At 40.9% G+C, this 19,812-nt stretch overlaps 1 protein-coding gene and 1 long non-coding RNA gene across 2 annotated transcripts in view; one reads left to right on the top strand and one right to left on the bottom strand.

Annotated features, from left to right (window-relative positions):
* LOC120395924 overlaps window positions 1-12,006 on the top strand; it is a 41,038-nt gene extending 29,032 nt beyond the window's left edge. Inside the window, exon 3 of the long non-coding RNA XR_005592890.1 lies at window positions 11,108-12,006. This is a non-coding gene — a long non-coding RNA (uncharacterized LOC120395924). The remainder of the gene's footprint in view (window positions 1-11,107) is intronic.
* On the bottom strand, window positions 2,028-2,705 carry LOC120395920 (claudin-8-like). The gene has a single exon (XM_039520736.1). The coding sequence runs from the start codon at window positions 2,703-2,705 to the stop codon at window positions 2,028-2,030; it is 678 nt and encodes a 225-aa protein (XP_039376670.1).
* Window positions 12,007-19,812: the final 7,806 nt, after the last annotated feature.

Here is a 19,812-nt window from a genome sequence, read left to right as displayed (position 1 = left end):
TGGATTGCAAACAAAAAGTTACTTATCTGTTGCATTTAAGATTCTTTCTTTAAATTCATAGATAATTACTGTATGCATGACTTATGTCACATGATAGTGTAAATAATTATAGTACATGAATATATACACCCTCTTGAGTAGGACCTTGCATCCTAGTTAAAAGGGGTGAACTCAACAAATGATTTTATTATACTCATTGTTACAACCCATGAAACAGAATGGGTGAAAGTGTAAGAACAAGGTGCGAACACAAAGACATAATAATACTTTTTGACAAAATAAATGAAAGTTTGAAGCTATACATTCTGCAGAGAATAACATTCACATAGTACAATAAATCAGTACAACAGCCCTCTCCCACAAATAGAAGGATTGCAAATATAAAAGATAAATAAAACTGTAATATACTGCACAGCTTGCCTGTATTTCTAACATATGTAGTGCACATATGTATTGTGCACATTGTGCATGTACATAGCCATGAATCACCTTTAAAAATAATGAGGCAAAATAGAAATATGTGTATTTAGACATAGCTTAAAAAACATAACCTAAAACTGTAAATAGACAATTCTAAACCAGTATGAGGATTTTGATTTCTTTAGCTCAATGGAAGTTGCACCTGTGTGACTTAAAGAAGAATTTAGTGCCTGATATTTTTCAGCTAGAAATATCCTAAGGGTAGAGAACGATAATACAAACAGGATTGCATTATAACCTTTCCACAGAATATTTAAACCAATCCAAATTGTAAAACAGGGATCTCACACTCTGTTAAACTCCACAGGCAAAATTCTGGTCCCACTTCAGTCAAAGATAAACATCCCACTAATTTCAGTGGGGCCAGGAGATCACCTTCTCCACTGGTTAAAAACATCTACCATTCTCTGTTAATTTCAGTAGGGATTTTAGCGTAACTTCTGTAGACCCTATGTAGTTTCTACAGGATACATTCTTATTCCCTTATTTTCCATATGGGCGGTACACAGTCACATTATTAGAAATCTTGTTTGCATTTTGCAAATGAGCAGTGACTAAAACACTGAAACATCCTTCTTTTTACCCCTTCAGGCCCTAGTTCTGCACTAGATTGCACATGGGCAGACCTCTGCATTGAATTCAGTGGGACTTGGTGCAGATGAAAGAATCTTCCCACAGGGGAGTCACTGCAGTATGAGGGCTGTATTAAATACCCATATTTAAAAAAAAAAAAGAAGACTGTATTGTACAATAAAGATCCAGAACACTGTTATAACCATGTTGTAAATTGCAGTGCTTAGCGGCATCATTGTAGAATACTGTCGCTTTTAAAAACAAACCAGTCAGACCTTTCACCATCTCAAAATAGATATCAATTTACAGTAAAAATATTTCTAGGTAAATATAGAGCAGTGTGTCTACCCTGAAACTTTCATTCTGAAATAAGGGACATTTTTCAAACATTTTGGCCTCCCTCTCACTGCTGAGCTAATTCTTCACAGTACCCTTCATTTACAATGTATTAATTCCTTAGCTATTGTTCTTTTAAACAAGTACTTCATTATCCTCATTCAGTCTTATCCCCTATGCCCAGAAAAAAATGGTTTGCTCCATTTCTTTCCAGCAATCAATCTGTATTTTATATCGCAATAGAATCATTTAAGCCCATTGTAATATTTGCCATATGAAACACAGCCCCAAATAAACCCAAAACCTGTTCCAAATAACTATTAAAAAGAAATTAAACATTCACTTTTACATGGATGCTAAATATTTTTAAAGCAAATTGAAACTTTAAAACACCTAAACAGATAAAGGTGTAACTTTTTTTTTCTCTTGTGATAAAACTTTATAATACGTTGTCTGTGTTGCAGTATTAGCCATGATAGAGTTCATAGATTTTAACTATAGTCCATTAATTTAAGGATGGCTACTGTAGTTTAAGGCATGAAATACAAATAGTTTCCTCTGACCTACTTGTAGTTCAGTGTGAACGTTGAAGTCCGTTCACAAAGACTGACTTGCTGAGCTAAAAGACCAAGAAGCAACTAGACATACTGACTTTTGGAATATGAGCTTTCAGTTTTCCTTTGCATATGATGAGTTTTGTAAGATGTATGATGTGAAGGCGCTGAGAATCTGTAGTTTCTGGTTTTCTCATTACAACGGCAGAAACAACAGAATATTGCTCCCCCAGCGATGAGACAGAATGCGGATACCCAGCCTATGTAGAGGGCCTCCCCAAGTTCTCGTTTCTGTGCTACATTGACAACTGGATTGTAGAAGTCTCTGATGATGGTATTGGCAACCCAACACACTGGGATGAACACAACAATACCAGATAGAATGAAGAGAATTCCAGCTGCCAGCAGAATGTGACCCTTGATTCGCTTGTTGTTCCCAGTGCACTGAGTGCACTTCATGCCCATAACGGCTATCATAAAAGCAAGGAATGAGAGTGCTGAAGCAGAGCACATCAGTCCTCTGGATGCCTGTAGATCAGGTGAGAGTGCCAAGAGGGAGTCGTAGACTTTGCACTGCATCCTGATGTTGGCTTGTCTGATGCAGTGCATCCATAGTCCTTCCCAAATGGTCTCAAATACTATAATGTTGTTTTCAATGAAGGCAGTTACTCTCCATTGAGGCATGCCAGTGACTGCAAAAGTCCCAGCTAAGCCAATGCCACCAACTACCAGTCCAACGATTTGCAGTACACCACTGGCCATATTTCCGTCTGAGACAAGGCAGGATAAGAAGTTCCTAAAGCAGTTTTGTTTGAAGATGAAAAAATAAGCAGCTGAAGAGACGCTCCTCCAAAATAGATCTTGTTTGTGCCAAGTACCTTTTAAATAGGCAGTCTCTGCTACTTCAAACCAGCTTAAATCTGGTGTATGCTGGCTAGTACTTAGCTGCATTTCATTGTCTTTAAAATTCCACTGACTCAAACAGGTAAACTGACCAATCAAGCGTAACAGCTTTCAAAGCCAATAAAAGGCTAGCCAGGGCTGGGTTTGTCTAAACCAGCAAAAGACACTGAGGATAAATATGCTCTACTTTCCTTCTAGAAAACCCCAAAATCTCAGGTTTAACCCTCACTTATTGTATAAACGTTTTGCATGTGCTAAGGAAATAAGCCGGCCTTTGTAATGAGAGGACACACAATACTTTTATATGCATGGCTGCAGTTATGGGTGCTGCAGGTTATATGGGTAGAGAATATTCTATCTGCCTCAGAAATCTGCTTAGCCAAAGTGCCAGCAGGAAAGCTGAGATACACTGACGGCTACAGGGTTGCTGCCTTTACTTGGGAAACCATGCTTTTTTTTGTATTAAATTTTCTGATGCTTTGAGGAAAATACTGCTATGATGGGATCAAGGAATAAACTAAATCAAAAAGAAAACATGACACCATGAACTAAAACTGATGTCTTAGCAGAGGATAACCAAAACTGTAAAATATCATTTAAAGTGTGTAATAGAACAATAATAGGCCCCACTCCTAGGAATACTTGCATAGTTTTACACATGTGGATAGTCCCATTGCAGCAAGGTTGAACAGGTGTACTCAAGCATTGTACAGGTATTCATGTGCTTAAATGGTTATAGGATGAGAGGTATAGAATGGAGTTTTTAGTTAATGCAGAAAAATAGTTCCCCACCTGAAGCTGAACTAAGAGACTATCCCTAATCTAGCTCCATGGAGAATTCCAGCTTTGAAAGTAAAGCTATTTCTGAGTTATACATATGCAAAAGAAAAATTTACAATAACTGGAAAGAAACATAATTTGAAGTTCATAATTGAAAAACAGCTACTAAATAGATCTTGGTCAGATTCCTCCCACATCCCCAATTATCTTTTGGGCTGAAAGCAATCCTAGAAAATCTCAGTATCAAAGGAATTTGGGGGGGGGGGCAAGTCAGAAGCAACAGAAAGCAGCAGTGGAAATCCAGAGGAAACTCTCATGAATACAGTGGGGTTTCTATTGATTTATACCAGTGTAAAGAAGAATTTGGCCTTCTGTCTGTCTTTAACACGGGCACTGAAGCTGTACATATGAACTGAGAGATATGATTATAAACCACTGCCCCATATGTTGAGGAAGTGATTGCCATATAAAATCTCCAAAGATGGGTTAATGATATTGCTCACCGGAGATTTAGTATTCTAGTCTCTTATTCCCCTCTTCTTTTTTTTTTTTCCTTCACCCTTGCTTCTTTTTTTTTTCTTTAAAACATACTATAGAAATTAAATGGAAAAATTTACAATAATGCAATATTAAGTCTGAGAAACTAATTATGCAAAAACCCAAGACATTCAAAAGTCAAGGATTCTACGGGAATTTTAACTTGACAATATTGCATACAGATAGTATTTTATATTCCTGTGTTTGTGTGTGAGAGAGAGAGGGAGAGAATTCCTTGCTGCTGTACAAGTCTTTCCCTCGTTTTTGTTCAGTGTGGTTTTCATATCCACCTATATTCTTAAGTGGCTTGTGGCCAGGGGTGGTTCCAGGCACCAGCGCACCAAGCGCGTGCCTGGGGCAGCAAGCTGCGTGGGGCGGCCTGCTGGTCGCCATGAGGGCGGCAGTCAGGCTGCTTTCGGCGGCATGCCTGCGGGAGGTCCGTCGGTCCCGCGGCTTTGGCGGAAATTCTGTGGCGGGTACACCAAAGGCGCAGGACCGGCAGACCTCCCGCAGGTGCGCCGCCAAAAGCCGCCTGACTGCCGTGCTTGGGGCGGCAAAATACATAGAGCCGCCCCTGCTTGTGGCTCACCACCACCAGTGTTCTGTGCTGCCAAGGCCACCTGCCCCCAAATAATGTCAGAGAGACAAGGTGGGTGAGGTAATATCTTTTATTGGACCAACTTCTGTTGGTGAGAGAGATGAACTTTGGAGCCACACAGAGCTCTTTGTCAGGTCTGGGAAAGGTACTCCCAGCGTCACAGCAAAATGCATACACCAAATAGAGTTGATCTTTTTTATTTGCTGAAAGGCCTACTGCATCTCACCCTGATCCAACCTCTCGTTCCTTGAGTGCTGATTTGTTTCTAAGTTCTATATTTAGTTATTCCCTTTCCCTTATGTTCTGAAATCACAGCTGTTACCTTTGCACTTACCTAACCCAATGGCATTGGGTACCTTTCTCTGAAAAGTCCAGTTATCCTGGTGGTGTCCCTTTTTGCCTGCTGTTCCCAATGCCTTTTTTGGAGTCCAAGAGCTATTCAGTCAAGCCTACTCCAATGAAACTTGCTGCAGTACTTTGCAGACATCTGCTTCACAGCAAGGTTATGCTGTACCCACAATACTCCGCTTGCCCTGCTTTCTCTGGCAGAGACATGTTTACAATTTTAACCTCTGTTTTTAAATATCCACCAGTGCTAGTTGAACCCATTTCTGCTATCTCTGATAGCAAAACTTAGGCATAATCTAGTATTCTTCATTAGTTAAGGTAGTCTTTGACTACCTCAGTCCTTTTCACTTTGGTCAGGCATCTCTCTCTCTCTCTCTCTCTCTCTCTCTAAGGGTCTGTGATTCTCTGGTACAGTACCATGAGTGCAGGAGACAGGATAGTGCCCTCCTGTCAGAAGTGGGGTATTTCTGTTCCTAGCAGGGAGTTAGTATCCCAGCAACCCACCCCTTCTCCTCCCCACCCCCAGAATTCACCTTTGGGCTGACAGCAATCCTGGAAAATGTCAGCACTAAGAAATTTGGGAGGGGGTGGGGGTGCGGGGGAGGGGAGCCAGAAGCAACAGAAAACACCAGGAGTAATTCAGAGAAACTCCAGCAAAGCCAGTAGGGTTTCTCTAGATTTATACCAGTGTAAATGAATGAAGAATTTGGCCTGATGTCTGTATGTAAACTAAGCATGAGTAGTGATGCTGCAGATATGAACTGAGATTTATGATGGTAAACTATAGCCATGTACAACTCCGAGCCAAATGGGAGGTGTCATTTCCAAGGAGCTGCCAAGCCAGTGACTCTCACTGGGCCAGATGCTGGTCCGTTTACAATGGTATTAATCTAGATCAGGGATTGGCAACCTTTGGCACACAGCCCATCAGGGAAATCCGCTGGCAGGCCAGAACGGTTTGTTTACCTGCAGCGTCTGCAGGTTTGGCCGATTGCAGCTCCCACTGGCCACGGTTCACCGTCCCAGGCCAATGGGGGCTGCGGGAAGCAGCGCGGGCCAAGGGATGTGTTGGCTACCACTTCCTGCAGCACCCATTGGCCTGGAACGGCGAACTGTGTCCAGTGCGAGCTGCAATCGGCCAAACCTGTAGACGCTGCAAGTAAACAAATCATCCCGGCCTGCCAGCGGATTTCCCAGATGGGCCTTGTGCCAAAGGTTGCCAATCCCTGATCTAGAGTAACTCCACTGAACCCTACTGTATCACTGTAGGAACCAAATAAATTACTATAATTTTAGACATCTGTAACTGAGATCATGCTTAGCAGGTAGCAAGCAAGAAGTGTCATATTGTTATACCTTTTACATACTTGAAAACTGTTATGTAATGTATTGTTATAAGGAGGAGGAAGAAAAATTGTTTTTCTTACCTCTGAGGATAGTACAAGGAGCAATGGGCTTAAATTGCAGCAAGGTTGACAGTTAGGAAGTATTTCCTAATGTCCAGAGTGGTTAAGCACTGGAATAAATTGCCTAGGGAGGTTGTGGAATCTCCATCATTGGAGATTTTTAAGAGCAGGTTAGACAAACACCCATCAGGAGTAGTCTAGATAATTAGTCCTGCCTTGAGTGCAGGACACTGGACTAGATGACCTCTCGAGGTCCCTTCCAGTTCTATGATTCTATGATTGTGCCACAAGTGAGGAGTGTTTCAGAAAAGAGCTGTGGCAAAATTAAATGTGTGGGTTGAAATTTTTGTGGGGGTCTCTGAAATTATGGTGGATCCAAGCCGCAACTAGTCTTAATCCACCCCTGCCTCAGGGGATAGTCAACCAATGAGAGTTTGTTCTGTTGATGCTTGTAATCTTCTTCAATTTTCTTGCTCAAATTTTATGAATTTCTGTGTTTAAAAAAAAAAACAAAAACCCCATCATACAAGTAAGTAAACCAAATATGATACAAGCAACAGGACTGATTTTTCTTGTAGACTACTGAAGTTGTAATTTACAGGACATGGAAAAGGATGAAATATAATTTAGTCACCTTATTGATTAACATACAAACTCATTAAAGCTCGCCAGAGAAATTCAGGGTTAAAACTGTCTGCATCCGGGAACCAGGATTTGCACAATTTTATCAGCATTACATTTTTTTTGCCTTATTTTATTTAAAAGTTGTTTGGAAGAAAGAGTTGAGCAATCTTCTTTGGAGGAGTTCTGGAGTACATCTGATTGTTTACAATCATAACATGGGAAAGGATGCAAATCATAATTCTCGGTGCTTACTTTTGTTGCTTATTCTTGTATTGATATTGTCAAAGATGCAATTACAAATCAAGGATAATTTTAGGTACCAATTCAAATGTCAGGAGTACTTGTAAATATATAATCAGACTTTCTAGCTCGCCACTGTCCTAAGTACCTTTATACCTTTCATTATAACAAGCGTATATACAGATCATTTACATTTGTACACTGCAATTTTCAAAAGTATTCAGTGTTTCCCTAACGCTAGTCCGATTTGAAGTCAATGGTACCCAAGTTCATACTGAAAATTCCCATTTGTGACCAGCAGTTTTGAAGTATGAAAAGACACACGGCACTGATTTAAAGTATCAAGTAATGCAACCCCCCACTTCTTACTACTACTGTCAGGGAAAAAAAACAAGGAAAAATGTGGCACGTAGCTCTTTACTCTCCATTTCCCCTAGTTTAAACACTGAAGGTACTTAGTTTTTGGTAACTTAGGGCAATATCAAAAAACATTGAGCCTGAAAAACACCCTAAACTATAATTAACTCAGATTAGTTGTACATTTCCCATGGGGCTCATACAACCCTAGAAGGCATAGCTCTTTAACACAAAGAGGAAGCTGTGCAAACTTTGAGAGGCACTTATTGGCCATCTCATCTTATCCCTGGAGTGAGTTCCCCATTGCTATACAGTCTTCAGTACATTTAGGAAAGCAATTCTGTCTCCATCAAGCAGAGTGTATGGGGAGATCTCACTTTTGAGCCAGCTTGGTCGGCCACTGTAATAAGAAAGGGATCAAAAGTCCTTAACGGCTTATGAGGGGGGAGGTGCAGAGCAGAAAGACATTAGAGAGAGAGAGTCAGTGATCATCCAGATTTGTTCCTGGATGGTATGCTAGAATTCCAGCACTTTAGGACACGACCAAAATCGGTGCACTGCAATCCACAAGTTTCCAGCAACATAGGGCTACCTAAAGGTGCCATGTGTTCTAGATGTAATTTTTTCTTGAGTTTCTCATAATATATTAAAGAGTGAGCATATTTTAAAGTAATTCTCAGCTTTTCTGCCTGATGCATTAATTGTGTCTCCCAGATCATTCTCTCATTCCCTCTTCATTCTTCATAGAAGAGGTCAATAAGTCAGTTGTGTGTGTACATGAAAGAAAAAACTATTAGCCTTTCTCTGCTCCAGCGAATGGGACTGACATTGAGCAAGTACCCAAAGCAGGTCAGGTGTTGAATTTACAGAAATTAAAATTGTTTTTGAGTTAGTATGTCCTGATTTTTATAGGGACAGTCCCAATATTTGGGGCTTTTTCTTATATAGGCTCCTATTACTCCCTACCCCCGTCCTGATTTTTTCACACTTGCTGTCTGGTCACCCTGTTTTGAGTGAACATTTGCACCACCTCTTGGTCAGGAATTTTTGGACAAATAACAGCTGTACCATTTTAGCAGCACCTTTCTCCTCTAAATAAGCCAGGGGAGTCATTGCTGTCTTTTTAACTTGGCCACTGTTTAATTAGATGTTGAAGCTAGTTAGGTGTCCTTTGAGTAGTTTGGGCTTCAGTTCATTGGGGTTTTGGAGATTCTCCATTGCTACCCATTGAACTCATTCTTTGCCACTCAACATCTCAATCCCTGTCATTTATTCACTACTAATTAAAATATTTAAAATACATAGGGGAAAATTCTATTAAGTGTAACATGCTTCTTGTTCGTGAACAAGTAACAATTTCTGATTTTCAGAAGCAGTAAGCACTTATAGCTCCAGCTGGTCAGAGGGACAGGCAGTTGCTCAACACCTCAGAAAATCAGGCTTCAAATCAATAGCACTTTAAAAAATTCAAATTATCTATGTTCTTACAGAAAAGTCATGTTCTGATGTCAGACCAGTTGTTCAGCATTTTCTTACTTGCAAGGCTATTATTACTGTGTCTGTATATGTGTACTAGTCTTCAGTTTCCCCAAGGTGCACTGTAGCCTTGCATTTCTTCCTTAAAGGTATTTTACGTAATGTGCCAATCATGAAAAACCAGTTCAGCATATATACTGCAAGCAGAAACAGTCCCACTCATTCATAACCAGCTCCACTGCAGAGTCACACCTTTTGAGTCTAGGCAAAAGTTGCTTCCATACCATGTGCCTCCACCAGTCGATAGTAACAAGGATCTAGCAGATAAAGAATGGATCAGAGAACAGAAGTGTAACAAATAATAACTCTTTATACTTCTATAGCACGTTTTGACTGAGGATCCCAATTCCCAAAAACTTCACAAACATTAATTAATGAAGCTTCATTTCCTCCTGCTCATCACTATCTTTGCTTATGTAAAATCCTGTGGTCGTGTTTCACAGTTTCCCTTTGGTTTTGTGCTTTTTGTGGTTTTTTCAATTTAATCCGTGTGTTGTGAAGTGCTAGTATGATGGGTTTGCCTAACTGGGAATGGGATGTTACCAAGAGGGGAAAGGTTGGTCTGAGTGGAATTTTCAAAAGCATGCACCATGACTTTAAATGGAACTTGTGCTTCTAGGTAATTTAGGTGCTTTTGAAAATCCTACAATAAATAGCAAGCAAAATGTTCTGGGCATGATTCTCTGTTGCCTAGCACCTGATGTAGTCAGCTATACCTGTGAAAAGTGAGTATGTTCTGATGCCAACTTTGTACAGGTGTGAGGACCAGACTAATTTTTCTCAGGGGTGAACTCAAAGGGAAAATCTAGGGCTTCTCACAAAGCCAGCTCCTTTCATTTGAGTAGGAAAGTGGTGAGCTCCCCACCCCCCCCATTTAAAACCCTGGGATGAGAAAACTTCTTAATTTGGGAAGAAAAATACTCATGTATGAGCAATATTATTAAGGCAGGGGTTTAAAATACATGGCTTCCAATTCCCAGTTTATCAGCTGTAGCTGTGAGGGGTTCTATATTAGTAAAACTCCAGTGAAGCTCCTGGAATACCTTTTAAAAAATGCCAGATCTTCTTGTCCTGCTTTGGAATGAGAATGCTCTGTCAAGAGTGACCAAAAACTGCAACAGTGTCCAGTCTGAACCCTGTAAATTTTAGCACCCCTCCTGCATTCTGATCCCACCTCCATCATATTACAGTTGGCTGTCTTTTCCAGAGGCTCCCAAGATGAATCTCTAGCCAGTGTGTAAGTTATCTCTCCTCTCTACGCTGTGCAGAGGACAAAACCTCTGCTGTGTGCCTCACAACTCAATGTAGACATGCTCCACACTTGGCAAAAATACTTAATTTTTATAACAAGGTGTTTTTGTTTTGTTTTGTTAGCATGCCTAGTTTTTCCCCTTTGCTAAATGTTAACTACTCTTCTCCCTGGATACGAAGGCGTCCATGATTATGCCATTACAGCTTCTTATAGGTAAAAAAATTATAGGCCAAACTCTCCCCGTAGTTAAACCCATGCCACCTCCTTGATTTAAGTGGGATTTTACAAGTGTCAATGAGGGCAGAATTTGGCTAATTGTGTATTATACACATGAAGAATTGTTGCTTAGTATATCTTTTTAATAAAGTAAAGGTTGTCCCCAATCTAAGAATTCACATTCAATCTTTTCAATAAACAAAGTGATAACATTTATAAGTAGCTGGGCCAACATATTTTGAAGCATAAATATTGTCTCAGGCTTTACAGAATTGTCTTCTGCTTACAACTTTTTCTTATTGTTTTCCTCCTATTTTGCAGGCTGGCTTTTTAATTTTCTTTTTCTTTTCTTTACTAAAAAATCCAGGCTTGCAGCCCATATGCTTTCCAACATTCCTTTGTATCTACTGGAGTTCCAGGCATGAAATGGCTGCAGCATTAGCCCCAATTAACAGTGATTAAACCCGTGATCTCTGAAGCACCAACATCTAAAGAAGTAATTTTATTTATAAAGTACCCTCCCTCCTCTGCAGATGTGCTTGGATGCTACCTAATACATTCTAATATTTCAAAGACTTATAAAAACTTACAAGAAAAATCTCAGTCTGATAAAGGAAAAAACCTCTAAACAAAGCAGGGTTGGGTGGAAAAGGAAGGGTCATTTTCTGACTGACGATCATTGTAATATTAATAATGGAGTTGCCTACAATTAGGAGAAGTGGACTGAGGAGAATGTCAAGAAAGAGTGGGTACAACAGTGTAGGAGTCATCAGAGCCAAGGTGTGATTGCTTGCCAATCTAGGGGCCACGATAGGGAATCCTTAAAAGATGGATAGTGACACAAAACAAGGCCAGGGGAGCAGAGGGCAAAGCAAAGAGGTGGAGCATGGGGGAAAAAACATAATTAAGCAGAGGAGGATACTGTTTTCTATCTGGACAAAGACTGTCATGTCCCCTAGATTTAGGGACGTGTGTGTGAAGCCATCCCCTCTGTACTGTTGCAGTTCCAGCCCCTGCCTGCTCAAACAGCACTGCTCCAACAGGAGCCATGTTTCCATAGGCCTCCACCCAGACCTGCACAAACCTTGCTCCTTCTCTGAGAGAAGTGCAAGTGTAAAAGCTGAACCATCAGGCAGGGCCTGTATGCTTCAATATGCAGCGGCTCCCTTGGTCCTTTCCTGCCCCAAATATATGCAGAGTTATGACCCTGTGCAGCTTCTGTGGAAAGGGCCATTTCAAGCGTGGGTGATATCTATTGCAGCCTGTGTCCTGTTACCTCTCCCACCACTCGTAGTAGCCTGCATCTGCATTGCCCCCAGCACAAGCCTATGGAGAAAAATCAGAACAAATCACCTGCTCAGGTTTCAAGTGTGCAGAGCTGTGTACAGTAATGAGAAATTATCCTGATTCCTTCAGTAGTAAAGAGAAGACTAAAACAGAAAACAGAACAAAAATCTATTTAAAAAAGCAATGCTTTTAAACACATGCCCAAATTGTTTCTGCAGGTGCAATAGCCAAAACTAGCATTAGCAATATAGTTTTTATTGATTCAGTGAGAGCAATGGAGTAATGTTATTGACTGATTATTGTTACATTTCTGCAGCACTAAATGGAATAGGAGAGATGGGGTTCTGCTCCTATTCTCACTGAAACCTTTGGCAAAACTCCCATTGTCTTATTTGAACATAGATGGTCTTTTCTTGAAGACATTAGTGAATGTGGCCTTGCAAGGCTGGCAAGCCCCATGAGTGCACAAGTATTGGCTGCAGAGCAAGTCAAATTATCCAGAGTAAAAGCTGGCCTGCTGCATGAGGGGAAAAACTAAACCTAGCTTGGGAGTAATGAGCTCAGGGATCAGCAACCTTTGGCACGTGGCCCACCAGGCCTGGAGTGGTGAACCGTGGCCAGTGGGAGCCGCGATCAGCCGAACCTCCAGACCCGGCAGGTAAACAAACTGGCCCGACCAGGCCTGCCTGGGGGCTTACCCTGGCGGGCTGTGTGCCAAAGGTTGCTGATCTCTGGAGTAGCTCATGTAAATGATTTCACTACTTTGTCTTCCATATCCGCTGCTGGTGTTAAGCAGCCTGCAAGAATTGCTTCAGCCCCAGACTTGTAAGTAGTTCTGAGGGTGACCTGGAGAAAGGGAGAGGATCAGGTCCAAGTCTGGCATTTTGTCAGTGGGGAAATAAAGAAATTACCTTGAGATGGGGGAGAGGGCCTTTCCCATCTCTCAGTCGTTGTATGAGTGGTGGGGGCCCCACCTTTGCACAGCTGTTATGTAAGGCATCTTCCCCTTCCCCACCCCATGCTTATAGAATATGGGAGGATATTCAAGAAGGATGTTGATAAATTGGAGAGGGTGCAAAGAAGAGCCATGAGAATGATTAAAGGATTGGAAAACATGGCTTTATAGTGATAGACTCAAGAGCTCGATTGATTTAGTTTTAACAAATGGAAAGTGATGGGATGACTTGATTACAGTCTGTAAGTATCTATACGGGGAACAAATATTTGATCCTAGGCCCTTCAGTCTAGCAAAAAAAGAATAAATCCAATGTCTGGAAATTAAAGCGTGACAAATCCAGACTGGAAATAAGGCATACATTTTTAACAGTGAGGGTAATTAACCATTGGAATGATTTTCCAAGGGTCCTGGTGGATTCTCCATTGCTGGCAATTTTTAAATCAAGATTGGCTGTTTTTCTAAAAGATGCGCTCTGGAAATTATTCTGGGGAAGTTTTATAGCCTGTGTTATGCCGAAGCTCAAACTAGATGATCACAATGGTCCCTTCTGGCCTTGGTATCTATTAGCCTGTGGCTTCCTCCTAGTTGAGCTCCATTGTAGACTGTCAGCCTTCTAAATATCTTCTCACACTGACTGACAGATTGACAGGGAAGAACCCATCTCTGCATAGGACATTGCATGATGCAATTAATATGATTTGTCTTATCCTCAAATCTGTAAATTCATCCTCAGCACTGTTCAGGCCTAGTCAGCTGTGTAAGATCAAGTTTGGCAATTTTGCTCCCCATTCTGAGGAATTACCCAACTGAATAACAAAGCTGGCTGCTCACACAGGAATGGAGAGAATAAACTGAGTGCACAGTCCTTATTAAGGTGCACAGCAGGCACTCATAGGTTCTACATCCTGGAGCTCTGGACAGGGCTGGCTCTAGGTTTTTTGCCACCCCAAGCCAAAAAAAAAAGGGGGGGGGGCAAATGGAGTGCCGCCAAAGCAAAAAAAAAAAAAAGCCGGAATGAAAAAGGCCGTCCTAAGCACATCCTTGGAATGCTGATGCCTAGAGCTGGCCCAGGCTCTGGAAAGGAATATGTCTCCCTCTGGGGCAGTGCAGCCGGAGAATGCTCAATACTATGGGCCATGCCTGAATGGCACAACAAAAGCACTAAGTGTTTGCTAAAAAGCGGTCAGCAGGACTCAGTACTACAGCAAACATGGCAAGGTGGAGTAGGTGTGTGCCTGAGCCTTCGGAAGAAACTTGGAATGCATTATAGTGTGTGCTAAGCTGTCAAGTTAAAAACAACTCAGAGTTTAATGACTGTTTTTAGGGGTGATCTGTAGGCAGCAAGCAAAAAAGCACCCAGTGTGTACTCTGATTTATCAGCTCACAACATCTAAAATAAAGCAAGTCAAAGATTGTTAAACCCCTCTATGGACCCAATTATTAAGTCTGCTAAACAAAGAATTCCATTGCCTGTTAACACATCCCAAAATGTGAAACAAAAGGTATAACAGATATGCTGCTCCCATCTCTAATTTTAGATGCAGTTCTCCAGACAAGATGTTCCTTAACACGTATTCATTGCAAAGTGACAATAGAGAGGCAAAGTGAAATGAAAACCCCATGACTCCCTGCAGAAGTACAACACATTTCTGACTTTTTTTTTTCTTCTTCTTTGGGTAAATAACAGGCATCGCAGAGCAGACAGACATGATTATAGAAGTGTGTGGATTGCCAAGCTGCAGTTCAACACAGAAAGGTTACTGTGAGATTGCACTATTATGTGGCATCTATTGTGGTAGAGTAAAAACATGATAGGAGGTTGGGTTGGGGTAGAGGATGGGAGAGAATCACCATTGTTTTCATCAAAGGTTGGTAAGGAGTGTTCTGGTTTGTGGGAAGATCCATCTTGCATATGGTGATTAGCACAGACTGGAAATGAGGGATTCTTTCATATCAAACAACATGATAGCCATTACTTCGGAAGCCTGGCTTTAGAGACTACTGCAAGTTTTTCATGAGTGGGGAACTAAGGAGTTGATATACACAGAGAGATTTTTATCATCATAAAGATAGCAAGGATGGTGGCCAATTCCAGTTTGAAGAAAACCATTAAATGCAAGAAACATGAACCAAAACAGCATAAGCAGCAACAACAACAAAACCATTAGGAATATAACATAGGAATTAATTATTGTGAATTTTTCCAGCCATGCCTCGGTGCTGCCAAATCAAAAGCTATTCTTTCCAATTTTTTAAAAGGACATATGCTGTTGACATATAGAAAATATTGGGGTGGGGGGTGATGTCAAGGTGGGGAAGGCAGCCACCAGGAGGGAAGTAATGAGCATAGAAGAGGAGGTGAGCCACCAGGCCAGAAAGGTAACAAAAATTCATAAGCTTTATGGGGGTGGTGGAAGGAAGTGAGGGCATGTGGGGAGGGACGCACCACCAAGGGAAAAGGCAGATGAGTCCTCAGGGAAAGGCAGAAGCAGAGGTGTGAAATGGAAAAATAATGGGCCCAAAGGCCAAATGAGGAGGGTTAGGCATACTCATGTGCTCTGGTTCCAAAATTCCCCAGAATGTGAGATTGTTTGGTTCTGAAAGTTTGAACTGAGTCCATCTTTATAATAATACTTAGCATATATTATGAGCTATATTATATATTATTATATATAGGAGCTATTCAACAAGGTGTGGGAAGAAGAGAAGGTACCTGAAGCATGGAAGAAAGGTGATTACCAAAGAAGGGTGATTTGTCTTTGTGTGGTAATTGGAGAGGTATAAACTTGCTATCAGTGCTCGGGAAGGTTTTCTGCAGAGTTCTGTTACAGAGAATAAGACAAGCAGTAGAAGAGATCCTGAGGGAAGAACAAACAGGATTTAGGAGTGGGAGAGGATGCGTTGATCAGATATTTGTACTACATACGATAATGGAACAATCTCTTGAATGGAACTCGCCACTGTTCATTAATTATCTCGATTTTGAGAAGGCATTTGATAGTGTCCACCATCCATCTCTCTGGAATATCTTAAAAATATATGGATTCCCTTCGAAAGTGATTAACATCTTCAAAGATATGTATGCCGGCAATAAGTGTTGTGTTCGCCATGAGGGACAGCAGAGCGGTTCCATGTGAGAACGGGAGTTAGACAAGGGTGTGTTATTTCGCCCATTCTATTTCTTGTGGTCATAGATTGGGTGATGCGGAAAGCCACTGAAGATAGGCCAAGAGGGATCGCATGGGGACCCTCTGGTCATATTGAAGACTGTGACTTTGCGGATGACATCGCCCTGATTTCAAGATCTCAGACGGACCTCCAAGAGAAGACTGATAGAGTAGGTAGAGTAGCAAGGTGCGTAGGACTTAATATCCATGCCGGTAAGAGCAAAATAATGAAAGTAAAAACAGCCAGCTCGACGAAGACAGTGTTATGTGATGTAGAATTGGAGGAGGTGAACGACTTCAAATATCTTGGTAGTTACATATCGGCTGATGGTAATATTCAGAAGGAGATATCTACCAGAATCGGTCTTGCAGCAAATGCATTCTATAGACTTCAGAATATTTGGAGGTCAACCATCTTGCAAATGAAAACCAAGGTAGAGATCTACAGGTCGAACGTCCGCTCTGTGTTGCTTTATGCGGCGGAAACACGGAGGACCAACAAGAAGATAGAAAGTCGGCTTCGGAGCTTTGAAGGAAGGTGTCTTAGGCAAATTCTTAACATACATTGGCCACAGCGTATCACCAGTGTTGAAGTGAGCCGATTAACGGGCATCAACAATATAGTGGATGAAGCCAAACAACGAAGATGGAGGTGGCTGGGGCATGTGTTGAGAATGGATGCTGACAGACACCCTCGTATTGCCCTACGATGGACACCACAAGGAAGAAGGAGGAGAGGTTGACCATTGGGGACGTGGCGAAGGACCATTGAAGAGGAAATGAAAGGTATGGGAATGAAGTGGGATGAAATCTGCTGTCTCGCTCAAGAACAAAATGAATGGAGGAGAGTGGTTGGCGCCTTATGCTCCACAGGGAGTGAATAATAATAAGAAGAAGATATAGTATAACATCTTCAAAACCCTAGAGAATGGTAATTAATCCTAACACCTCCCCTGTGAGGTAGGTTAGTAACTATTATTTTTCCCAGGAAGGGGGGAAATAAGACGTCCTAATGTCATTGTAAAAGTGGCTATGCTGGGTGCTAAGTGGTATTTGAAAGCACATTAGCCAATTCAGTTTTTAAAAAAACCTTTTTCCCCTAGTTGTAGACAGGCCCAAGACAGCCAGATTCTGTTCTCAGTTACACTGGCCTAGGTCTAATGTGTTCAATGACAACAGTGTCAACAACAAAGGAGAAGGGAGCATTCTTTAAAGGGGCCAGGTGAAGAGGAGAGGTAGCCACTTAAAGACTTGATGAGCAGGAGAGTCAACAGGAGTAAGGGAAGGTGCTGGGGAAGAAATGGAAAAGGGGTCACCCATCAAGTAAGTTTCTGTGATGTGGGTTTCTTGGTCAGGTTGTGGATTTTATGATGGACAGTTTGAGAGAGCAAGGAGAAAGCAGAGGCAACTTCTAAATTATTAAATAAATTTTAGGGCTGTCAAGAGATTTAAAAATTAATTGGGATTAATCGTGTGATTAATCATGCTGTTGAACATCAATAGAATACCATTTATTTTAAATATTTTTGGATATTTACTATATTTTCAAATGCATTCAGTTACAACACAGAATACAAAGTGTACAGTGCTCACTTAATATTTATTTTTGATTACAAATATTTGCACTATAAAAAAAACAAAAAAAGTTGTATTTTTCAATTCACCTCATACAAGTACTGTAGTGCAATCTCTTTATCATGAAAGTTGAACTTACAAAAGTAGAATTATGTAAAAAAAAAACTGAATTCAAAAATAAAACAATGTAAAACTTTAGAGCCTACAAGTCCACTCAGCCCTACTTCCTGGTCAGCCAATCATTCAGACAAGGTTGGTTACAATTTTCAGGAGATAATGCTGCCCGCTTCTTGTTTACAATGTCACCTGAAAATGAGAACAGGCATTCGCATGGCACTGTTGTAGCTGGCGTTGCAAGATATTTACGTGCCAGATGTGCTAAAGATTTGTATGTCCCTTCATGCTTTAACTACCATTCCAGGGGACATGTGTCCATGCTGATGATGGGTTCTGCTCAATCCAAAGCAATGCGGACTGAAGGATATTCATTTTCATCATCTGAGTCAGATGCCACCAGCAGAAGGTTGATTTTCTTTTTTGGTGGTTTGAGTTCTGTAGTTTCCACATCAGAGTGTTGCTCTTTTAAGACTTCTGAAAGCATGCTCCACACCTCATCCCTCTCAGATTTTAGATGGCACTTCAGATTCTTAACCTGGGGTCGAGTGCTTTAGCTTTTTTTAGAAATCTCATAGAAACCTTCTTTGTGTTTTGTCAAATCTGCTGTGAAAGTGTTCTTAAAACGAACCTATGCTGGGTCATCATCCAAGACCGCTATAACATGCAGTATACGCAGAATGTGAGTAAAATGAGCAGGAGACATACAGTTCACACACCCCCCCCCAAGAGTGCAGTCACAAATTTAACTGATGCATTTTTTTTTTTAATGAGCATCATCAGCATGGAAGCATGTCCTCTGGAATGGTGGCTGAAGCATGAAGGGACATACGAATGTTTAGCATATCTGGCATGTAAATACATTGCAATGCCAGCTACAACAGTGCCATGCAAATGCCCGTTCTCACTTTCAGGTGACACTGCTGACTGCTTCTTATTTACAATATCTCCCGTCAATGTAAACAAACTTGTTTGTTTTAGCGAGTGGCAGAATAAGAAGTAGGACTGAGTGGACTTGTAGGCTCTAAAGTTTTACGCTGTTTTGTTTTTGAGTGCAGTTATGTAACCAAAAAAAATCTGCATTTGTAAGTTCCACTTTCATGATAAAGAAATTGCACTTCAGGACTTGTATGAGGTGAATTGAAAAATACTATTTCGTTTGTTTATCATTTTTACAGTGCATACATTTGTAATAAAAAATAATACACTTCTACCCCGATATAAGCCTGTCCTTGGGAGCCAAAAAATCTTACCACATTATAGGTGAAACTGTGTTATATTGAACTTGATTTGATCTTCCGGAGTGCGCAGCCCCTGCCCCGAGCACTGCTTTATCGCGTTATATCCGAATTTGTGTTATATTGGGTTGCGTTATATCAGGGTAGAGGTGTAATATAAAGTGAGCATTGTGCACTTTGTATTCTGTGTTGTAGTTGAAATCAATATTGAAAATGTAGAAAAACATCCAAAAATATTTAATAAATTTCAATTGGTATTCTATAAGTATGATTAATCACAATTAATTTTTTAAATCGTGATTATTTTTTGAGTTAATAGTATGAGTTAACTTTGATTAATTGAAAGCCCTAGTAAATTTATGTTTCTGATTGATGGGCCATTCGCCTATTTTTGTCTGAATTCCCCACTGACTATAGGAACCTAGGCAATACTGAACTTGCCCAGAAAATGTTTCAATCCCTCATAATTTAGATTTTTGCATTGATTTGTTTTTTCGAGCCTAGGTAGTGATGATTCCTCATATAGGGTCAGTTTCATGAGAACTTTGAGATTTTAACCTTCAGGTGTGTGGAGTTTTGTGCTAGAATTCCTATAGGAAAACTGGAGAGAGGGACAGCAACGCATTTTCTTTGAGACCATCTGAAGAACTGTCCCCAAACCTCAAGTGTGTCATGTTCCCTTCTGTCATTCTGTCCCTGTTCCCTTGGGCGTGTCTCTACCACTCAAGTCCTA

This window comes from Mauremys reevesii, linkage group 1, assembly GCF_016161935.1.
Source record: "Mauremys reevesii isolate NIE-2019 linkage group 1, ASM1616193v1, whole genome shotgun sequence".
In the NCBI taxonomy this organism is placed as follows: domain Eukaryota; kingdom Metazoa; phylum Chordata; order Testudines; family Geoemydidae; genus Mauremys; species Mauremys reevesii.
The sequence above is the reverse complement of the archived record's forward strand: the minus strand, read 5'-3'. Positions and strand labels throughout refer to the sequence as shown.